General features: G+C 38.4%; 1 protein-coding gene across 2 annotated transcripts in view; it reads left to right on the forward strand.

The window, feature by feature from the left end:
• Nucleotides 1-23,936, forward strand: part of SLIT3 (slit guidance ligand 3) — a 595,328-nt gene that overhangs the window by 473,655 nt on the left and 97,737 nt on the right. For both annotated transcript variants that reach the window (XM_020780501.3, XM_078385818.1), the window contains 7 exons: nucleotides 3,593-3,661; nucleotides 5,294-5,365; nucleotides 5,534-5,605; nucleotides 9,966-10,037; nucleotides 16,146-16,309; nucleotides 18,843-18,967; nucleotides 22,906-23,003. In XM_020780501.3, the coding sequence (XP_020636160.3) occupies nucleotides 3,593-3,661; nucleotides 5,294-5,365; nucleotides 5,534-5,605; nucleotides 9,966-10,037; nucleotides 16,146-16,309; nucleotides 18,843-18,967; nucleotides 22,906-23,003 (672 nt within the window). The remainder of the gene's footprint in view (nucleotides 1-3,592; nucleotides 3,662-5,293; nucleotides 5,366-5,533; nucleotides 5,606-9,965; nucleotides 10,038-16,145; nucleotides 16,310-18,842; nucleotides 18,968-22,905; nucleotides 23,004-23,936) is intronic.

The raw sequence follows: 23,936 nt of genomic DNA on the forward strand, positions 1-23,936 counted from the left end.
CACATTTTTCCTCAAATGCGTTGGTGGACAAATATCTGGCACTGTGTTGGATAGTTATGTCCAGTCACACAAATATTTTAATTGTCTATTCCTTCTTGTGTTTTTAGGCAGCCTCTTATGGTAATATATTTTATAAAATTAAAGTGCCCTCTTAGTAATGCCTGACTTTGCATTTACTTGCTAAATAAAGCTGCCTCAGTTATATCAGACACTGCATACTCATTTTACATTTTTACTAAGCGGTTAAAGTGAGTGGTTGTATGGATTAGCACAGCTAAACTGAGTCACTTTTGAATATGTTATTGAAATGTAGCTGCATGAGCGATTTGTGCTCAGAGGTCAGACATAATTCTAATGAGGTCAATTAGCATTTGGAGTTCTTCTTAGTAGCTTTAATTAAGCACAACCTTATAGCAAGGACATGTGTGATACTCCCTCTCACATTTTGTTAATGTGATCTCTCAGATTACCTAATGAGGGAGTTTATTTCAGGTTTCTGACCAAGATCCTCCCCTTTTTCATTGTTTGTTTTCTAAGTTAAAAAGCCAGCAATACACTACAATAGTTTTTCCCCACAAGCCTGTTGATTTATAAGAGCACTGGCATTTGCAAACAGGCTGTTCCATCAATCAGCAATGTTATATTTACACACCCCAAAGTCAAGCCAATGTGAATTGAACTTTTTGCACTTGGTGGCCTCTTTGAAACTCTCACAAAATATTCAGATGCAAGGTCCATTCCTTGGAGAGGGACTGCCTGTTTGGTTGGTTGCATATTTACACTGGTGCCTCTTTTTTTCTTTGTAGACCTTACTTTTGCTTCCAGATATTTTTACATAGTATTTTTAAGCAAAAAAAGCAAGCTTTTGGCACTTCTAAAAAACTGATGTAGCTTTGAAATGTCTTAAAGGAACCCAAATATCAGGTTTCATACAGTCAGAATCGCAAGAATCATTCTTTGAAATAGAAGACAAAATGTTGACATATATTGACATCAGAGTGCCTGCAGCTAACTCTACTTGGTCCACCAGCCATGACCATTTCTGGACAAGGTCAAAGTGGCCACAATAGTTCATACAGTTGTTAGCTCCCAGTTAGATTGCTGTAATGCTGCACTCTACATGAATCAAAAATTGCACGGGTACTGCTGTGAATATAATATGTGGCAGGTAGACTACTGGCAGTAATCATTTTCTGAACCCACATGACATCAGTTTTAAAGGAATTGTCCTGGCTTTCAGTGCCCTTCTGGTCTGAGCTCAAGGTGCTGATGATGGCTTACTAATCTTGAAAAGGGTTGCAACCTGGATACTTGAAAAAGTGCCTACCTTAAATATATGCTCCTGTCATTAAGATCTACGGTGGTGAGACCTTCTCTGTGTCCCACCATTGAGAATGGTACTCTGCATGGGGACATAAATGATGGCTTTCTTGGCTGTAGTATCTCGGCTATAGAATGCTCTTTCTATGGAGGCTCAACATCGGTTTTGTTTTGGTCTCAAGAACTTGCCATAGTTTGCTGTGGTCCACACGGTCAAAGGCTTTTGCATAGTCAATGAAGCAGAAGTAGATGTTTTTCTGGAGGTCTCTAGCTTTCTCCATAATCCAGCGCATGTTAGCAATTTGGTCTGTAGTTCCTCTGCCCCTTCAAAATCCCACTTGTACTTCTGGGGAGCCTGCCTTGGAGGATTTTGAGCATAACCTTGCTAGCGTGTGAAATGAGTGCAATTGTGCGGTAGTTGGAGCATTCTTTGGCACTGCCCTTCTTTGGAATTGGGATGTAGACTGATTTTTTCCAATCCTCTGGCCACTGCTGAGTTTTCAAAACTTGCTGGCATATTGAATGTAGCACCTTAACAGCATCATCGTTTAAGATTTTAAATAGTTCCACTGGGATACCATCACCTCAACTGGCCTTGTTGTTAGAAAAGCTTTTTAAGGCCCACTTGACTTCACTCTCCAGGTCAGCAACCACACTATCTGGGTTGTCCGGGACATCCAGATCTTTCTGGTATAATTCCTCTGTGTATTCTTGCCACCTCTTCTTGATGTCTTCTGCTTCTGTTAGGTCCCTACCATTTTTGTCCTTTATCATGTCCCTCTTTGCCCAAAATGTTCCTTTAATATCTCAAATTTTCTTGAACAGATCTTTGGTTTTTCCCTTTCTATTATTTTCCTCTATTTCCTTGCCCTTTTCATTTAAGAAGGCCGTCTTGTCTCTCCTTGCTATTCTTTGGAAGTCTGCATTCAATTTTCTGTAACTTTCCCTATCTCCCTTGCATTTTGGTTCCCTTCTCTTCTCTGCTATTTGTAAGGCTTCACTGGACAGCCACTTTGCTTTCTTGCATTTCCTTTTCTTTGGGATGGTTTTCATTGCTGCCTCCTGTGAAATGTTACGAGCCTCCATCCATAGTTCTTCAGGTACTCTGTCCACCAAATCTAGTTCCTCACTGCGGGCTAAACCACAGACGCCTGTGCTGCAGGGTCAGAAGACCAAGCAGTCGTAAGATCAAATCCACGCGACGGAGTGAGCTCCCATCGCTTGTCCCAGCTCCCGCCAACCTAGCGGTTCGAAAGCATGCAAATACAAGTAGATAAATAGGGACCACTTCGGTGGGAAGGTAACAGCGTTCTGTGTCTAAGTCGCACTGGCCATGTGACCACGGAAGATTGTCTTTGGACAAACGCTGGCTCCACGGCCTGGAAACGGGGATGAGCACCGCCCCCTAGAGTCGAACACGACTGGACAAAAATTGTCAAGGGGAACCTTTACCTTTACCTTTATACCTGACTAGCCCAGTGGTTTTTCCTACTTTCTTCAGTTCAAGCTTGAGTTTTGCTATAAGAAGCTGATGATCAGACCCACAATCAGCTCCAGGTCTTGTTTTTGCAATTCTTTTTAATAGGAGTGTTTAAAATTATTTTAAATGCTTATGTGTTTTTTTTTTGGTTTTAATTCTCTTGTTTTAAATTTTTAAAATTTAACAAAAAAATAAAATTATTTTAAAATTTTATCATATGTCCGTTGTACCCACCCCAACATCTCATGACATTGTGCTGGATATATATAGTCTAAATAAATATATTACTATAATATTAATCTAATGAAGGACATTGATTCACATCAACAGAATCAGAAAGAGGTTATCTGCCCTTCACACTACAGCATCCTGTGCACTTTTAAAAAAGTGCTCTACAGGATTGGGAAACCTGTGGGAACTAGGCTTTGGGTAGTGCTGAAGAAGAACAGGGGCAATGCCAGCATCAGAATAAAGATAGAATTAGATCCATGTTATAGCATGAGCACCCTGATTGAATAAAGCCAACCAGCATGCCAAAGAAGGCTTTGGCACAAGTGCTGATCACAGTTATGCAAGTGGATGAACATATACATCCAAATCTACATTCAGTATGATCTAACTGAACTGACTGGGTCCTTGGTCTAATCTAGACAATATATCAGAATGTCTCTGTTTTGAATTATTGTCCACAATTAAATCTGTGCAGAGTGTTGTAATGGAATGGACCACAATTCTGATTGTTCGAATATTTCCACAAATGACCAATAACCATGAATAAAATATTGATTTCAGGTACCTGGAAGGAAACCATTTATCTGCTGTGCCTAAGGAGCTCTCCATGTTCAGACACTTGACATTGATGTAAGTATCATAGCAATTAGTGTCAGACTGACAAAAGTATGATTTCCTTATTATGGCAGAATCCATTTTCTTTGAACGTAGAACACATGTATCCAACCTAGTATTTAAACAAGAAAGTATTGATCACTTTCACTGAAGTCTTACTGTTCAGTTCTGTATTTGTCATGGTGTCTACAGCAGGGGTCTCCAAACTTTTCAGCATAAGGGCCACATCATATATTTTACATATTTTTGAGGGCCGAAGGAACATACACGCACACACACACACGCACACGGGCCGAAGGGAGTGGACCTGAGCCTGCAGTGTTTGCCGGGCTGGATAGAAAGGCAAGGTAGGCAGGATGTGGCCCACATAGTTTGGTCTGGAGGAAGAGAAGAAAACAGAGTTGCTGTTAGCTCTGCTGTTAAGGCATCATCATCATGCTTTGTCTCTCCTCTTACTGTATCCCATCAGGGCAGCCATTTTACAGAACTTTCCTCTGTAAGTGTCCAACATCCCACAGCCACTTCATTAGCATATAGCAGAGAGAGAGAGAGAGAGAGCAATATTTCACCAGCTCAAATGAGACATCACCAACGTGTTGTTTCCCTCTGATCACAAAACAAACTTTCTATTTCAGTCACTCATTAGAAGATCCATATAATATTAAGAACTGGTCTCTGGGTATTTCTGCTATCTCATCATCCCTTTCCCCTTCGTGTCATATCACTTTTAAATCAATTGCATTTTAAATCTATGGGCAGAGACTACCTTGTTCTTTTTGAACTATAAAACCCTGTGGGAGCCTTTCTCCCAAAAAGTGAGATATGAATGGTTATACAAACAAACAAACAAAATAACAAACAGATAGTTTGTTCAGCCATAGTTTGCTGTAGTTAATTGATTTTATAGCTTTAATTTAATGCATTGGAGCCTGTTTTTAATAGCATCATTTAGCAAAGGTCTCTACTATATGTTTGGAGAACACTTCGTTGAAGAAGGCTAACAGTGTATCTCACTGAGCACATCAGAGTTTTATGCAAATATGTCTTTATTTTGAAACCTCGACTATGGCCACAAAATCAATGTACTGGTTTTAACCTAACCCATATCTTCCCCCATCAGCCTGTACCTGAGGCTTCTTTCAGAAGCTCAGCTCTGAATGCCTTCATAGACAGAGGTACCATGATTGGCTACTTGTCAGTTGATTCTTCCACATGGTAGTGCCCCTCCCTTAGTGGCAGGCCTTCCCCAGAGAGATTAATCTAGTACTACTCTCCTGGGGGGCGGGTGTCCTTTTATATTCACTGACTGTATAATCCTCTATAGTTCAGCTCCAATGTTCTGAAATAGTGTTGTAGTTTTAGATCTTCATAGTGTCGATATGTGTGCATTTATGTAGATTTTTGGCTTTTATTTCTGTCTTATTGTGCTTTACCCTAAGAGCTGTATGTTATAAGGCAACTAATCAATATAATTATAGATATATAACTGATTAGTGTGTTTTGCACACACACACACACACACACACACACACACACACAAATACAGCCACTGTATTCCATTTATTCCATTTGACTGAATGCTGAGATAAACTTCCCCTCCCCCCAAATGCATCAATGAGGTATATTATATGTGCTTTTTCTTCCTAGTGACTTGAGCAACAACAGCATCAGCATGTTGGCCAATTACACCTTCAGTAATATGACACAGCTATCAACCCTGTAAGTAGTTAGTAGTTCTGGCATGGTCTCTAATTGCTGTTCAGCATGATGTCAGCAACATTAAGGAACAAGTATTTAATGTTTCTAAGTTAATGAATTCTGCTCTGCTTTTGGTGTTCTGTATATCAGTGGAAAAGGAATGTAATCTGTACTTTTTTATTCTTCTAGAATCCTGAGCTACAACAAACTTCGGTGTATCCCAGTCCATGCATTCAATGGCCTTAAGTCTCTCCGAGTGCTGTAAGTATTGCTTTTTCAATGTCTAAAAACCTTCAGATTGCCAATCAGACAGTGTTCTCACCACATCAGATACTTTAACAGACAATAAGATCCAGGCTGCTTGATTTAAACTGTTGTTGCAATCCTTATGGGTCAGTATGTAGGCAACTGGTGCCTAAATATGATTTTAAAAATATGCTGTTTTGAAGAGCTCTGCATTACAGTGTCTGCAATGGTTACTCTAGGTTTTGATTGCATTGGTCAACACCTTTACCAGATGACAAGTTCAGTTGCTGAAGGACAATGTGATCCTCTAAGGCTGTGGTCCCCAACCTTGGGCCTCCAGATGTTCTTGGACTTCAACTCCCAGAAATCCTGGCCAGCAGAGGTGGTGGTGAAGGCTTCTGGGAGTTGTAGTCCAAGAACATCTGGAAGCCCAAGGTTGGGGGCCATTGCTCTAAGGCTTGACTATATATAAAAATTATCCTTTGTCTTGTCTTAAAGGACCAGTTGAGAAACTAATTTTTTTTTGTCAGTAATGCAGTGCATCAGCAACCATTTACTACAGTCTTAAAAAAAAATCTTTTCCCCTGCTCCTCCACTGAGGCTTCAATTTGTTCAGTTTGCCAGTATCCTGAAGTGTTTTGCTTATGAAGCCACTTTCATGATATTGTAAATTCGAAATGGGAGAAACCTTGACAGCCAGAAGGCTCACTCATGGTCTTTTTCCAGCAATCACACCTGCTGAAGATGGAGCACCAAATCAGAGTGATCCTACTCATACCAAAAAAAAAAAGAGTAGTAGCCTATGACAGGGTCTCAGAAAGACGTGGATAGGAATGCTCTGAGGACGATTTGGTCTGCTCCAGTTATTACATTGTGCAGTTGTTGGAAAAAGGAGTGAAACAACCTGTCCCTGCAGCAGACCAAACAGTGGGACAAATGCCGTCTGATCGAACCCTAACTAAATCTCTAGTAGTGAAAGACAAAATGTAACTGCCTAAGTAGTGTTTTGATAAAAATGCAGTCAACAGAGTGACTCCTGCCTCTGCATCTTTTGTAGCAAAGTAGCAGATGCCTTGTATATGCTCTCAGTATGCATCATAGTTGTGCTGATAAATAGAATGCCCAGCATGGCAATCTAAAACCAAGTGCAGAAGCTTGCCTTTGCCTGATTGGATGGTTACCACAAAGTTTTGTGTATGCTTAACCTAGGAAGGATAGAAGAAATTGCAGGGACTGTATCAGGCACATACACAGTAGCCTACATTCTTTTCTGCCCTTGGTGGTCATACCTTTTCTGCTATTGCTGCCATTCAGTCACAATTAAATGATACATGGAATGTAGGCTGTCAGAAGCACATAGTTCACACTTGCATAATCTTCTTTCTCCTGACATTTCGTAAATCTTCCTGTCTTCTCCTTCCTCATACAAGAGGCAGTGCACTTTTCTGAGATAAACAGCAGTTCTTGTGAGGTAGCTGGGGAGGAGGACAAGGCTGAGTGGTTGACAACTCATGAGATTGTTTCTGATCTGAGGCATGAGCTGCCAAATTATGGTGCAAGATGAGAATGTGCAGCATTTGCTGATGCCAACCTCATAAATGCAGAGTTCTTGTACACATATTAATTTCATTATGAATCTTGCCCTAAATTTGAGATCTCATTCAAGGCATCACACCAGTCTAAACACACTGAATCTGTGATTTTCAAAGCTAAGCCTATAGACATGGCTAGTGTTTCGATGGAAGACTGCCAGAGGATGCCAGAGATATCCAGGTAGTGCCAGGAAACAATCGTGAAACCCTGTAGAGCCAGTGTTAGGCAAAGTTGACAGTACTGGGCTAAGAGGACCAGTGATCTGAAAGAAAAAAAAAAGTTTCACAAAGAAACTTCCTGTACTACCAACTGCTGTGAAGCATTGGGTAACAAAATTTGGGGATAATTGAGGCCTATTAAAATTATCTCTGCCTCCACTACAAATGGCAGGACAGGGATGCTAATCAAAGGCTGTTTCTTAAAAGTTAAGATGCTGGCTCCATGCTTGCTTTGGATCCAGATGCTGACTCCTTAGTGTATTATCATATCTTGAAGTAGCCTTTGCTCTGAGAAAGATAACATGTTCTGAATGGATCTGGCTCTTGCACTGAGAGTGTTAACATGAAGCTTTTTCAGATGCCAAACGAAGCATGGGTGAGTGTTTCTCTTTCTGAGTTCTGTAAGTTTGGAAGCCTCTTGATTGATTTGATTTATTATGGGCTACAAAACAGTGGTGTCAGCGACAACCCTCACCACATGTCATCTGCGTTGTTATTAAAAATCAATTCTCCTGAGGGGAAAAAGTGCTTCCAAGCGACAGTCTGCAATCTGTTAGTGTCATTTATTTATTATCAGGGTTCCCAAAAGTACCTCAGTAAGAAATAATCAGCAAAAGCATGTTGACATTTTCGGGTTTCTTTTTAGAGAGGACACATAGCTCATTGTCCGTCTCAGGCTGATGTACAGGTAGCCAGTCTCCTTCATGCATGAGCTATCCCTTTCTGAATTGTTTGGTTTTCCACAAAACATGCTCTATCAATATGGAAAGATAATGTCATCCTTAATACTAAACATAATAATAGGTAATATTATTTCTCTTAGTCACAATTTCTCTTAGCACATGATCAGATTTTACATTTTAAGTGACTTTTTAGAAGCGTATACATAACGGCACAAGGTACAAGTACTATATATGTACTGCTTTTTTCCATCTGTAATCATATTATTATTAGCCATTTGTTGTTTTTTTTTGGTGGGGTTGCTTTTGTGTGTGTGCATGTTTTTTTGCATAATGAGTAATTTGGAATTTTGAATAGTTTTTTTTTAAAAATATATATTCTTGGGGAAGTTATTTTTGGTTTTTAAAAGTTTACAAATTAATTTTTAAAATAACATATTCATAGCATGCTCTTAATATCTTTCTTCGAAGGTTGCCATGAAGGGTAACACATTTTGAATTTTTCAGCTAACAACTAATGGTAATACATCAGTCATTTTCACCAAAGTTTCTAAGCTGTGTTACTGTGTGAATGTAACAAAGAAAGCACATATAATAAAGTGCATAAGATAATGGATTATCTGCAATTCCTTCTCTTTAATTGCCACCTCAGTAGCAAACCTACATCTATTTCAATGCAATATACTATATTACATTTTACTGTAAATACTGTGTTAGCTTTTTGTCCTCCCAAAGGGAACTCAGATTCTAAGGTGGAAGGGCTTTGAAATTTTGAGAGTGATTTATGAGACGTGTAGTAATACTTACAAAACAAAACTGAGAACAGTATTTTTAAAAGTGCTGTCATTTTAACATGTTTAATGCAGTTACTGGAAATCAGTTTGCTGTATATTTTACTTAATTGCATATTTAGATATTGGCATAGAAATGTACTTGCTTTGCATGAAAGTATTGATATGTCTTTGTTCCTGTATTATTTAATAAATCCCTTAAAGTATAAAAATAAACTCAGGATTAAAACAAGAATAACATTTTCCCCTCTTGTGTTTCTGGTTAAAAACACAATCTAAAATGTTCAAGTACTAGCTGCTTAAAATGTCTGTGAGGGAAAAGCAAACAGATAACACATGTATTTAATGGCTTATCAGCTAGTCCAGGAAATTGTAGGTGACTGGAAATTACAACTGACTGATCTTGCTTCACACAAACCTGAAACTACAACTCTGGCTAGTTCTACCTAGTTTCTGATCCTGAGTAAGGTGATAATCTCAGCTAGTTCTGTGATAAACATAAATACTGACAGAACATTGCTGTTATACCTAATGGCTGGACTTTAAAACTGAAGACAACATGTTGAGGATTCCTATGCAGTTCAGAGCCCTAATTTTTAATTTTATTTTATTTTGGTGGGTGGAAAACTTGTATGGGCAGAGAAGATTCTCCTCTTCATATTTATCTGTCCACAAATGAAATCTTAGGATAGAAGGAGTGGTGATAACTAGCTCCCTTTGCTCATGCAATGATATTAACTCTATCTTGAATGTCTGGAGAAGGTGTGGTCTTTGAACAATTGGTATATTTTACTTTACTTTTGGGAGACTTAAGTTCTTAGGTTGCTCCTGAATTTTCCTTTAATATTCTTTATTCCATGTTCTTGTATGTCTTTGCATACTCATTCGAGGCTGGAAGAAAGATTATGTTCTTTGTGTGGTTTGCCCTTTTCCCTAATAGGAAACATCTTTCTCAAACCACATTAATTTGTGAAAGTGGCAAAATATCCTGTTTCCTAAGTTACATGTGCAGTAGGTCTTGAAAACACCTGTGAAACTTAACAGGGTACTTGATGGGCTTAACCAAATATCACATTATTCTCTCCTGTTCTAGGACTCTTCACGGCAATGATATTTCCAGTGTCCCTGAAGGGTCTTTTAATGATCTCCTGTCACTTTCCCACCTGTAAGTATTGTTACTCTCAATAGGCTGGTGAAGCTGCACAGATAATTCTGTGGAACTACAGTTATTTCATGTCGTTGTTACATTTCTGTGTGTTACCTTTGTGCAAATGTGATCTTAACCACAAATTTGAAGGCAGGGTACAAATATATTGTTTGAGATAACCAGCGGCCACCTGCATAACATTTTAATAAACATTTTGAATCTTAGACGATTTTCCATCAGATCTAAATGCCTAGACTTCAGCATTATGTGTTCTTATGCAGTTTGGTTGTATGTTTTTGATTCTTTTGTGATTGCTATATTCCATAACATCAGTCTGCTGACATCTCTTTCATCCATGTAGCAGGATACATTGCCAATTTCTCCTCTTTGCTAGAAAGAAGACAGCAGGCAGAATGAGCTGTGATAAAGTTTGCAGTAGAAAACAGAAGCACAGACTTCAGTTAACATGGCAGAGATGGGCACAAGCTGCCACTTTGGAGGTTCATCACAATTTAGTTACCGGCCACAGAGTTGATCCAAGATTCACCACCCCACACCCTCTGGCAGGCAGACACTTGGAGGCAGTGCCCAGAGGAGGTGGGTCAGAGAAGCCAGATCGCTGCCTCTGAGTTAGCATCTGCTGGAGGGGATGGGGTGCTGAACCATGGATCAACTGTGTGGCTGGTAAGCGAACTGCGCCAAACCAGTGGTTCATGTCCATCTCTAGATGTCAGCAGGGTTTTGCTACATGGATAATGCCAGAGTTCAACTTCATGCACGGTCATGCTGTTATAAGTTCCCTATAAGATGTTTTAAAAATTCTTATATTTCCCATATGCTACACCCAGGTATTTTGGTTGGGGGACAAATGTATAAACACATCTAATACACCATTGTAAGCAAGATGAGGGCTTTCTTCAACATGACAAATGATGGCAGAAAAAAGTCCCTATATTAAATTGGTCTAAATACAATGATATTTAAAATTAGTTGTAAAGTTAGAAATAAGATTAATAGGGCCCAAAAGTGTTGACCTAAAATTTCTTAAAGAACTCAATTCAAACTTTAAAGTTTGCAACCGTGTTTAAAACTCTCATATAATAAATTAAATCTCTGGTCCAAAAAAGGCACCATAGTCATGATAACTAGGATTCACATATGTCTTCCTGCTGGGATCCATTATTTATATTAGAAGGAAAGTTTGTCCAGTAGAGCACTTGAAAATTTAGAGATAAAGACTTTGATTTAAAAAGAAAAAGTTGTATTTAAGTAGTTCTTGAAACTTCAGCTCTTAATTAGCTCTTGACCTTCATTCAACCTCCTTCATTCATGTAAACTGCATTCAAATAATGAGTGTAAAACTAGAATGTCTCGTTGTGGAATAAAATATTCTGGGTCAGTTAATTAGCTGGCTTTTGATTAGCACTAACATGATCTGTTTTCAGAGGAGATTATCATACTATGACTGAAGTCATACATCTAAATGTACTTCGGTTTTTCTTAGAATTTATGTTAATGTAAATACTGTATTATCATGTTGAATTACTCATATTGAAAAGTGGTAATTGTATTTTTAAACCAATAGAAAATGAAAATTATCAGATCATAAGCCTAAGCTTAAGACATACAATACATATTTATTATTTGAATGAACTGCATCTCAGAGGCTTTGGGCAAGTTACAAAATATTAATCCACAAGCCTATTACCATTATTAAAACCACTCTCATCCTACTCTAATATTGGTCACTTAAAATGATTAAAATAAAAATGTCTTACCCACATTATTATGCGGCCCGGACATTGGCTTTTTCAGCATGTGTGAGAGGAAGCCATCAATAACATACCTCTTTGCAGTATTTACATCCTGGTTGGGTACATAAATAATAAACTTAAGACGTGATAGTTGAGCGGGTCTATCTTCTGGTTAGGACTTTTAGCTCGAAATGAACAATCAAAGTTTTCAATTACAGCACCTTTTCTTGAAGAGTTATTAATTGCCCTGGCAAGCAAAAATCTTCCTCTCTCCTGACATGGAGAGAGTGTTCAACTCACATGCTGTTGTCTTCAGCATGCAACCAGTGACTTCAGTGGGGAATCCAATAAAACTGACCCATTGACAGTAGGGAAAATTAAATTCCATGTCAATCATTGGTCTACCATGCTGAAATAAATGCAGGGAATTCTGCCTGTCTAATAGGCTGCATATTTATCACAACATGCTAATGATGACTTTTGGATGAGGACACCTAGCATCCATATAAACATGTAGATTCTGACCCTGTGGATGACACTGCGTATATACTACTTTTATATATTAATATATACAATTCCATCAGTAATATCCCAATATTTATTTCAGTAGCTGAGAGCAGCATAGAGTATATGCAAGTGCCATGTTAATCTTTTCTCCATCATTAAATTATCTAGCTTCCTACCATGCCGACTTCCTATTTCTCCTTGTCAAGATAGCATTCAGCTCTTAGAAACTGTGCTGCTTAATGTGCAGTCATGGGAATGTGGGGGATATTGTAGAAAATTTCTCCACTTCCTCCAGTGCCTTTTATGGTATAGAGCTTAATTTGGAAGCCATAATTTATTAACAGCATGCAGGATCACCCAAGATCCTATTGCTCCTGAGGCTGAGCAGCAAATGGTATCTCCCACCCAAGTAGGTCAAAGTATGTAATTCTTATAGTCAGACAAATTACATTCATGTCATCAGGTAGAAAATCCAGCAAAGAATAATGTTGGTCCCTCCCACCATTTCTAGGAAGAAAAATAAACAAAGAGCAAAGCAAATTGAAGATTTCCTATATTTCATGGCATTGAAAATTTATAATGGCTGATCAACTGGAGCACTCTGCCCCTCAGAGCATTCTGTCCCTCATATTATTAGAGCACTGTCCAACAAATGACATCCTCTAAGCAATTGACATAAAATTTAAATCCCTAAAGATTAAAACAAGTGGGGGAAAATAAAAACAGGAAAAAAACACCTTCATGTAAATTAAAATCACCTATTTTTATGTGCATAGCGTTTACAACCATGGGAAGTGGTGTGAATGCTTACAGAGTGACTGCTGTGGTTGGAAAAATGGAAGAGGCTCATTCTCTGCCCAATATTGCCAATAAATAAGTTGAGTAAAATGGCATCCATTAAAAAAAATAGTGGAATAGCTATATACCAAAGTGAAAACAAATCATTTGTGAGCAAAGACTATTCACCGAAGTGTGCAATACCACATTCTCTGATTGTTCTGCCAATCAAATTGAAGGACTTGAGAGCTAAACCTATAAACAAATTGGTTTGGAAAATAGTCACTGAAGAGTGAAAGTAGCATTGTAAAAACTTCCTTCAGGAAGGAAGTGGGCAAAATGGTACTTGTGAGAACTTAACACCAGTCCTGAGGTAGATTCCACCTTGAATGTAACAAATAAGTTCAGGGGGAAGGGGGTGAATTCCTTTCAGTTCTTCTCTTTCATTTTTAGTAACTTGTCTTAATCAATACAAATATGTAGATAAATGTAGAATCCAAGTACATATATGTGTGTTTGCATGTGTACCAGCTCACATCAGGCTAAAGTGCTTTTGGTCTATATGAAATGTAGGCATAAAGTTGATCACTTCAAGGCAACATTGCTATTGTGCTTATTTAATTTAGATGGATGAGCCCCTGCTGATAATTCAACTCATGAACTCTCAGCATGAATTTGTCTAGAGCAGAGTCGTTTAATCAGTCATGTCTGTGGAATTATATCAACAACATGAATGGAATTTCATCTGTCCGTATTCCATTGGTCTTCTCCCCCATCCCCGAGCACTTTTAAGCATGAACTTTAGTTTCAGAAATTATCTGTGTTATCTCTAATGGGAAAGGTCAATACCCCAAATTAATGTTTGATCGTGTGTCTGTGTCTGTGTCTGTGTGTCTGTGTGTCTCTGTGTGTGTAAAAATAATTCCCTAACTTTCTCTCTTGGGATGGAATCCAACTTTATATTTTTCCTCTACAGGAACTTGTACTATGCTCTCCTGTGGAGTATAAACTCCATTTTAAAACTAAATTAAGGCCATTGTAATAGTTGTCCTTTATCTTTGGGTCTGCAGCAAGAATTTCTTTTCTGGAAGACAGACAATTTGAGAAAGAAGGGCTCAACAGCCTAAATCTAATTGTCGGTCACAAGTATGGTAAATCCTTTGAACCAATGGGAACTTTACAATTCAACACTAAAAAAATAAACTATTTTAATTCATTGTGTCTAGTCCAGTTGGGAATAATAACTGGATTTAAGCCACTTTTATTTTACGTCTCTTGGACTTTTTGTTAGTGGTCAAATGAGTCACTTAGTGGATAGGTCAATCCATCAAGCTTGGTACCTAGTCAGCTAAGAATAAATGCACTGGCCTGAAGCAAATGATTGGGGGGAAAACAACTGATATAAGTATTAGTTATATTAAGACTGCAGTTTTCTACCCATACATTACCTCCATTAAAAAAGTCCATCAATTAGACATTTACTTCTGAGTAGAAATGTAGAAGATTGTGCTTTATTCCTTCAATCCTATACACATTTCCTGAGAGCACATTCTGCTCAACTCAGTGGTTTCTAGTTTTGAGTAGTCTTTGATGGGATTGCAATAAAAACACAATGGTTTTTGCACACTATATTATCAAATAAACCTCTCTTTGAAACAAATTAGCCGAGTTTTAAAAAATAGATGATACAAACTGCAAATGAGCAGTGAACAGCAAATCTAAAATGCCCCAAAAAAGCTATCATGGCAACCTAACCCTTTGCTTGACATCGTGAAGTTATTAGGATATTAAAAATAATCAGTAAGATGGTGATATGATATGAATTGGCAACATGCAGCACATCCATTTAGTAATGAACTGTGACGCATTATGGAAAGAAAAAGTTAGAAATTAGAGCAAGCATAAAAGCAAGTGTTTGGCAGAATGGTATGTAGAAATATAGAAATTGATATGATAGTGTTTTACAGGTTGAATTTAGTTGAATATCAATGGAGGGCAGGAAGCAATCAGGGGGGAAAGCATTCATGGAAAGATTAATATGCCTCATTGTTTGATAGTGGTTTTCTCACACTGCTGTCCTTAGAATCAGGATTAGCTTCTTTTCCCTGAGACATATTTGCCCTAACATCAAAGAATAAGAGAAACTAATTGGCACCTTTGTTTCATGTATAATATCAAGGTCCTATCCAGCCATATATTGAATGAGATACAACTAGAATTTTTTTGAAGCTAGTGCATAAGAAAAAGCACGTAGAAAAGAGGCTTGATGATTTCTCAAGGTTTGCAGATGGTGGACCTAGATTCTTCATCTACATTCAAATTAGGCAAAATATATCCCCATTTGAACAGGACAGCACTCTGCCAAACTAAAAGATAAAGCAAAGTTGGCTTGTTCATCTGCAGATGTTGAGCACCCTGGGCTAATGTGTAGACAGGCATACCTGGATGGGATGCTAGGTCAAGGCAAAACTTTTGTTTGGACAGTACATAGTATTCAACACAGCTAACAGGCACTGAGGGTATGAATCAACAAGGTATTAGAGGACAAAGGTGGGTGGGTGCCATACACCCTTGCCTTGTGGGACCTGCTCTCCTCAGTCCGTAGAGGGGAAGCTGTCCCATGCTTAGTGCTGAAGCAGGGTTCTGCTGCAGTCCACTTGACTTCCATATTTAGAGTGCTGGAGTTTTTGTACTTTGCCTCAGGTAAAAAAACTGTATTGGGTCAGACCTGTAATAAGTTGACTGTGAAGGAAAAACTCTTCTGCCTGCTCTTCTTATTCCTCTGTAGGCTGCTCCTGCCAAGGATGGTGGCATATCTACTTTTTAGTGATGAATTGTTCTTTGTACTACTTAACAGAAGCAAGAGTGTTAGTGGGCATAAGGAAGGACAAGAGAAGACAAATTGCATATCAGGAACCAACAGTAGAGATTAAAGATGCAAATTGATTCTTAATTGGTTTTTCTTTTAATCACATATCCTTAAAAATGTAACTATATTGCAGTTTTGATCAAATCAGAGCAATACTTTTAAGGACTGTTTGACAAACTGTGTTGGTTGCATCTTGTTTATTTTTTAAACCCTCCTTAGGGCTCTCGGTACCAACCCTCTGCATTGTGATTGCCACCTACACTGGCTTTCTGAATGGGTGAAGGCAGGGTATAAAGAACCGGGGATTGCACGGTGCAGCACTCCAGATGACATGGCAGACAGGTTGCTGCTAACGACACCAACCCACCACTTTCAGTGCAAAGGTAAGTAAGAGCCAGCTCTTAGTGCATAGTGTGATTTATATGGTATTCCATGCCCTTTTCCACATTGTAGAAATGCAATTCCTCATATGAACGTTGTCTATTTGCCTATCTTGCTCTCCACATACTTCATATTGGCTGGAACCCAGTAGTAACTCACCACTAGAGCAGGCCCGCTGAATCACTGGGAATTTAGTGACTCAACTCACCTGTACATTTTCACGTCTACTCTAGTAGCAGAACACTACTGGTTTTCAGCCACTGTTTGCTACTTGATGCTTTTCACTGGAAATATCAAGTGTTGAACATGGGACCTTTTGCATGAAGACACAAGACCTGCAACAAAATTATCCTATCTCTCAACCAATAGGAGCCAGGGTCATTGCTCTCTTGAAGATTGTCTCTGTCCCTAGTATGTGCTATGACTCTTCTTCTGGGGTAGAACAGATTGTTAGCTCAACTGTACATCAATCTTAAATAAATAAAGGAATAAATAATCTTTACTGTAACCATACAGCTCCTCCTGCCAATAATAAAAGCTCCCCTGTAGCAAGGTTGGGGCACGAGGTAGCTTGCAATCATCTTGGTGCACATCAATCTTTTTTTATCTGAATGGAATGCTGTGTGAATGGATTTTAAATAAAAAGGGTGGGATGCAAGAGTATCGATAGTTTAAAAGAAGGGTACTTAAGGATAGAGTCTTTGTAAACAAACATCTTGGCTCAGAGACAAAGACTACATAATTTGTTCTCTCTTTGACTAGACACTACACGGCTGAGCTACCTTTATTTTGCTTTCCAAAGGGAATTTTGTTGCCATTGTCTCCAGTTTAAGAGAGCCCTGAAAAACAACTTATTCCTGGGGGAGGGAAACATTATGGATACAAATCTGTATCCTATTTAACTTTTGTTTTAACATAATGAGTTTGACTGTGACTATTTATCTTTGGTTAAACGTTTTCAACTCTCGGTTGAAGGATTTGACAAGGTTTATGCTCTGTCTCTTTCACGGTCCATTTTATTGATTAAACATTTTTAGGCAAAAGGAAGTTAATTTTCATTGCTATCGTACAGAAAGTGAGTGTATGTCTGTGTCTGTTTTCTAAATTAGAAGCTGCGGAGGCCTCAATTTTTGAAAGCCTACAATTTCCATATTGACAAATAGGCATACCTATAGGCTGGGTTGTCATCCACCGCTAATTGCAGATAGATTGAATGAAGACCGTAATTGCACGCAGCAAGCAACCTACTGTCTTTCAGGCAGTTTGTTTAGATCACAGACTCACACATAGTTTCCAAATTGTAGTGTGCTCCGTATAGCAAACTATGGCACTGTGTTCTTCGTGTGGGACAATGTGTGTTTTTATGTATTTGTGTGCTTTTAATTATGGTATGTTTACATTTGCATATGTTTGTTTTGTTTCCTCATTTAATTGGGAAATTGTAGGGGGGAAAGGCAACCACTTACTACCCTGTTTTCCCGATAATAAGACCTAACCTGAAAATAAGCCTCAGTATGATTTTTCAGGATGCTCGTAATATAAGCCCTACCCCAAAAATAAGCCCCAGTTAAGTTAAACCCTGCCCTCTACCATTGTGCAGCAACCAGATGACATGACTGTAAAATAAAACATCCCCTGAAAATAAGCCCTAATGCGTTTTTGGAGCAAAAAAAAAATATAATTAATTTTATATTAATTATTAATATAATTAATAATACTAATATAAATTAATATTATTTTCAGGGAAACACAGTATGTGTGAACAGGAAACATGATGCTCAAAAAATAAATTTGCATAATCATCAAAAGTACTAACAAGATCTTATATACTCTGGTATAGTCTTTTCCTGCTGGCAGTCTTTTCCTGCTGTCATCCATGGTGCATTGTTGCTATGCAGCAAAGAGCCTCAAGGCCATTCTCTTGTTCTTACGCTGCACTTAAATGCAGCTAGAGCCTGAGAATTAATATTCCAGGCTGTGTCTAATCATTTGACTCCAGTGTTCACACACCTAAATCATCTGTTTACTTGGCTGCAATATTTGTGGAATAGCCCAAGTGCTATGGTGCTGCAGCTTTCCTGCAACCCTGGGACCATCCTAGAACCCCAGATCTATAGAGGGCATTTTGAGCTAGTTTCTAATCATGTGTAAACTAATATTGTTACATATACGTAAGAGTGCCAGTCTCCATTATCTGTGAGCATTCCATTTCTCTGCCTCACCAGTCATCATGGGTCTACCACAGAATGATACTCATTCCTAGATTGTCCATAGCAATGTCAATGCTTTATGTTCCGCATTTCAACACAGGTTTATTGAATTGTTTTTAAAATTGTATTGAAGGTTTTGTGGAAAAATAAAATTGCTGCCACTGTCTTGATATATTGCACGTGTGCCAGTCTCCAATCATGCCCTGTTATGTCATTGAACAAAGCTACCTTAAATTTTTTAGCAATGTACAATGTATCAGCAATGTATGTTGAAAATAGCTGAAGCTGAAGACACATTTTCAGCGCTACACTTGTTTCTTTTCAGGGGCTGTGGATATTAGTATTGTGTCCAAGTGTAACCCCTGCCTATCCAATCCCTGTAAAAATAACGGGACTTGCACCAATGATCCAGTGGATTTTTACCGATGCACATGCCCATTTGGCTATAAGGTATGGCAACAGCCAGGCTACAACACTGAACAAAAACTTAGTTTTGCCTTTTGACTGCTTTGAGGTTGTAACATGCTTTGCACCATGGTCCTGGGCAAAGAAAATACTATCATGATATAGAAAATGATATGAATCGTGCCATTACACTATACCTTGCAGTGTTGGGTATTTTACATGTATACAGGGAGATACATTGCTCTCAAAGCTCTGTTGCACCTGTTTGTGCTGAGTTCTGATAGGATAGAAGGGAAGGATGGATTAGATGCAGGTTATGCGGCTAGAAGACACAGAGGAGATAGCAGCAGCAAGTACAAGAATAAGTAATGCAAGAAATGCAGGAAAAACTGAGCAAATGCGTGCATATACCCCACTACTCCTGCCAGATTTTTGAACAAAATTGACATTTGAAAAGTTCAAATGTGAACCAAATGAAAGGAGCACCAAGCTGTTCTCCACCAGCGTGTCATGCTAATTCAGTAACAATACCTTGCTTCCTTCTCAGCAGCCAGCACCAGGCATGGCTATCCATCTGGAAGCTATTTCCTTTACCTTGATAGATTGTCCTACATCTGCCCTCTAAGCGTTTGTTGTTCCTTGTTTGATGTATACATGAAGAAAGTCTTCTGTGGAGGAGAGAATTGCTACATGGGTATGTGTGTCAGGAATCCTGATCCCAGTAAGATTGGTCAAAAGAGAGGTGAAACAGTTTAATTGATCACTCAGCAGCAGTGTTTCTTTTAAAAAATGACTTCTTTATCTGGAGTGTATACTTCATAGTTATAGAATGTACAGGTCCTCAGTCACATGCATTGCTACAAATGAAAGTACTCACTAATAGGAGTGAGGTTGGAATTTTACTGTAATTCAGTAGAATCAGGTCCGAGACTTCAAGACATCAGTTTCCATTGTAATTAAGTAGTGGATGACTTGGGGGTGTGAGAATCAGAACTCTTCATACTCCTCAGTGAGTAACAGAATATAAAAGAAAAGTTGATAAATATCACTCAGGAAACCACCTCAGAAATGGTCATAAAGTATGGCGATACTCACTGTAAAACTCTTCTATCATGTAAATTTATGAGGAACTAAAGTAAAACTGAGTTTAAGTTTGGGGAGAATTTGATGTGCTTAATGGAACTGGAAAACAATCTTCCCCAGTCCTGCTACCTAACACATAACAGAGACACCAGAAGAGTTTTACAATGACGATATGCCATATTTTATTACCAGTTCTGCTGAAACAAGTGGGAGAGAGATTAGAGCAATGGTTCCCAACCTTGAGTCCCCAGTGTTCTTGGACTAAAACTCCCAGAAGCCTTCACCACTAGCTGTGCTGACCAGGGTTTCTGGGCTTTGTTGTCCAAGAATATGTGGGGACCCAAGATTGGGAAGCACTGGACTAGAGCGACGATGGCCGAAATCTTTGACTGTATCCAGCCAAACACAAGGTAGAACTCACTAGTAGGCCTGTTTTGTTTTGTGGCAGTGGTGACAGTGAAGGAAAACTTTCTTCCCTACTAGCATCATGTCTGCACAGAGTCATCCAGCAGAGCTGCTTCAAGTAATCAAGAGCATATTATATTCTGGCCAACATGAAAATAATGTGTACAACTCTCACTTTCCCAAATGCTTTAAAGTGCATACTATATACATTCAGAAAGATGCTGCTGATTTTATGGACAGTATAGACATTGAACACAAGACCCTATTCCCCAAACACAAACTATTGCATTCCTGCACCTGTTGAACAAAGACTTTAGAATGTTATTGTTACCAAGAAAAAAAAGTTAGACTTATCCAACCATCACTGCCTTGTGCTGTGTCTTCAGTAGATGGATGCTGATGTACGTGAAAGTGTAGCAACTGATATTTGGCTCCTTGAGCTCCGATTAGTGGTCCAAATCCTCTTACTATTTCTGCTGGTGATATAGTTTGCAACATGCCAACATATCTCTGTCTGTCCTTACCTACTGACACTTAAACCACTTCCTGGGATCCCTTCTGAGGATCAGATAACACCTTAAATTAAATGAATACTTCCTCCTATTGCAACAGGGTGGGCAACCTGAACAGAGCAAAGGGCCATGTCTCAGATTTGCCAGCAACCTGAGGGCTGCAGTCCCAGAGGAAAGAATGAAAAGAGGCAGATATATGACCAATAAGGCTAATTTGGATATTTAATTCTTTTATAAAGGGTAAAAAAAGATCAAATAAAAAATAGGGATATGGCTACATAACAGCTACCTCCAAAACAGAGTAGCTCCCCTGCTCCTAGACAATATTTTTCGTGAGAAAAAAAGGTTAAATTTGGTGGGGAACTGTATTGTGTTTTGTTTAAAAATATGTTTATTCTAAACAAGAAATACAGTACAGGAAGTTTTAAGGACCATGTATGCCATAAAAATAAACCAACAGCAACACAGGGCAGGGTGATAACATTATATTTGTGAATATGATCCTTTCCGAAGGTCAGATAACACCTTAAAATAAATGAGCACTTCCTATTATTACAACATGGTTGGCTTTTAGGGCTACCTGTCTAAGGCATTATACAGGCATACAAAGCCATTGCAATACAAAACATGCTAATTTTCTCAATGTGCGTGAAGGCAAGCTTATATTAAAATAAGTAGAGAGCCTTTTCCTTTTATGGGCGCACTGGCCTGGAATTAGAACTATGGTCTTTTCTAGTGAGGTCAGGATGGGATTAGGAATAATGTCTCAAAGTATTCTGAAATACCAATAGCTGTTTATTTTAATTTCTTATAAAGTTTTTATTCACTTTCAATAAGGCAAGGTTATGGGTACAAGGGAATAAAGGCCAGATGAATAAGGATGGGGAAAGGGTAACAATCCAGAGAGCGAAAGAGTATTCTTACATCTTACTTAATTATGTTAAAAAGGGAAATCACATAAGTAAACAATCTAACAATTTCTCCAGACTAACTATCATTACTACTCTCTTCATTCCTTTGGATCTTCTCATACTTCTATTGTTTATACTTTCCAGTCCATATTTCAGATCTAATTATAAAACCATTCCCATTTTTTGAGTACCAATAGCTGTTTATTTAATCAGAGTGCCACTGTTCAGTTAACACTTTTTCCCAGATGACAGTCATCTATTTCTGTGAGAGAAGTTGACAATTGCCAATTTAAAAGATTAAAAACTTAAGAACTACCCCACTCTGTTGAACTGAAGATCATTTAATCTTGAAAACTTCCTTTCAGTCTCATCATTTTCATTAACTTTCTATTGAATACTTTAGATGTGTGTTTGAACAGCAATAACACCATCAGAGCTACAAGAAAACAGCAATATTAGGAACAGCATACATACTGCAACAGTATTTTGACAGATACTTAGGTTTTTGGTTAAAAATTGTTATATAATAGCAGTCAGTGTTTCTATAATTTTGATTGACTGTGTCTGGTATTTTTGAATAATATAATGATACCAGAACTGCAGAGCTGAAAGATACCCTGTGAATCATCCAGTCCAACCCCTGTCAATGTCCCACCAATCAGCTGATGGTCAGGAGTCGAGACATTGACAAGCAGGCTGGCTATGGGAAGACAAACCCCAGTTTCTGTTCCTGCAACCGGCCTACTTGTCAAAGTCCTGATGATCAGCTGTTTGGCGGGTAGTTGTGTTTTAACAAGAAACTGACAAATATTCGATGATTTGTCCCTAAAATTTGATGCTTTTTCAATTCACCCATTCATCAACTTTGATGAATGATGAATTGTGATGAATCACCATTTTTTGAATTCATCCCCATCTGTAGTTTCAGTCGATCAGAGTGGGTGATCTAATCCTGAAGTTAGCATCCTTTGTGTCTCCAGCTGGAAAATGCAGGCAGGAGAGACTGAATGAGCAAGTTTCTGTGTGGCATATGAGAAAAAACTAACTATTTGTCATGACCTTTTCTTGATAGGGCCGAGACTGCAGCACACCCATTAATGCATGCATTCAGAATCCATGCCAGAATGGAGGGACTTGCCAGCTCACAGACACAAATCAAGATGGATTCAGGTAAATGAACAGCAAATTGCATTTAAAAGCAAGATAATGGATAACACAACTTGATTTTCCTTACTGTGAACCAGAAAACAAAAATAACCCCCTTAACTGTAAATCACCCAGCCAGCTACATTAAATTAAAGCATAATTTAGGCAAAGCTTAACATTTACTCCCATTGATTTGAATAGGAGAGTGAAGTTCCTACTTAAATCTCTGAGATTTAAAACAATGGAGCTTAGAAGTAGTTCCACTGGCTATACCATGACCTTAAATTGGTTTTAGTGTGACAGGCTGTTTCCACTGAAACAGACAGCAGTAATGCCTCCTAAAGCCTGTCCCATTACAGTACTTTGTGTTGATCAGAGTAAATTATAATTTCAAGCATGATTATCATGGCTTCTCTATAGACATCTGGCTACTCTACTGAAGTATATTCCTTTGTAAACAGTTGCAAGATATTATCTTTTGAAAGGACTAACAGTTTGCACTCAGGATTTGTTATGGGAGCTGTCTGAATTAGGGATGACAATGAAATTCATACATTAAAAACTTAAATATGACTTATAGGGCACACAACATTGAGCTTCAAATATGGGAAGCTGGAAATTATTCTCTAGCTTCATTTAGAATTTTACCCCAAAAAAAGTATTTTCTGGTCTGCCATCATCTCTTATGCTCCCCATCTCTGCTCCCTTTCCCTTTACACAGTGGTCATCAACTCAGCTTGCATTGTATTTGCCATCAGGGTGAGAGAAAGAGAATGGTATTTTCCTTTTCTAGTGCGTGGCATCCTGCAGGACAGTGTGCCTGTTTCCTTGCTCATACCTGCCCTAGAAAAATGTAATATTTTCAGAGAGGTGTGGGAAAGTAACAACTGGGGTTTAAAGTGGAAAAAAAGTGTTTGGGGAGGAATGCGTATATGTTTGAAAAGCTGCACTGTGATT

The sequence above is a fragment of the Pogona vitticeps genome, chromosome 2 (assembly GCF_051106095.1).
Source record: "Pogona vitticeps strain Pit_001003342236 chromosome 2, PviZW2.1, whole genome shotgun sequence".
NCBI classification, from domain to species: domain Eukaryota; kingdom Metazoa; phylum Chordata; class Lepidosauria; order Squamata; family Agamidae; genus Pogona; species Pogona vitticeps.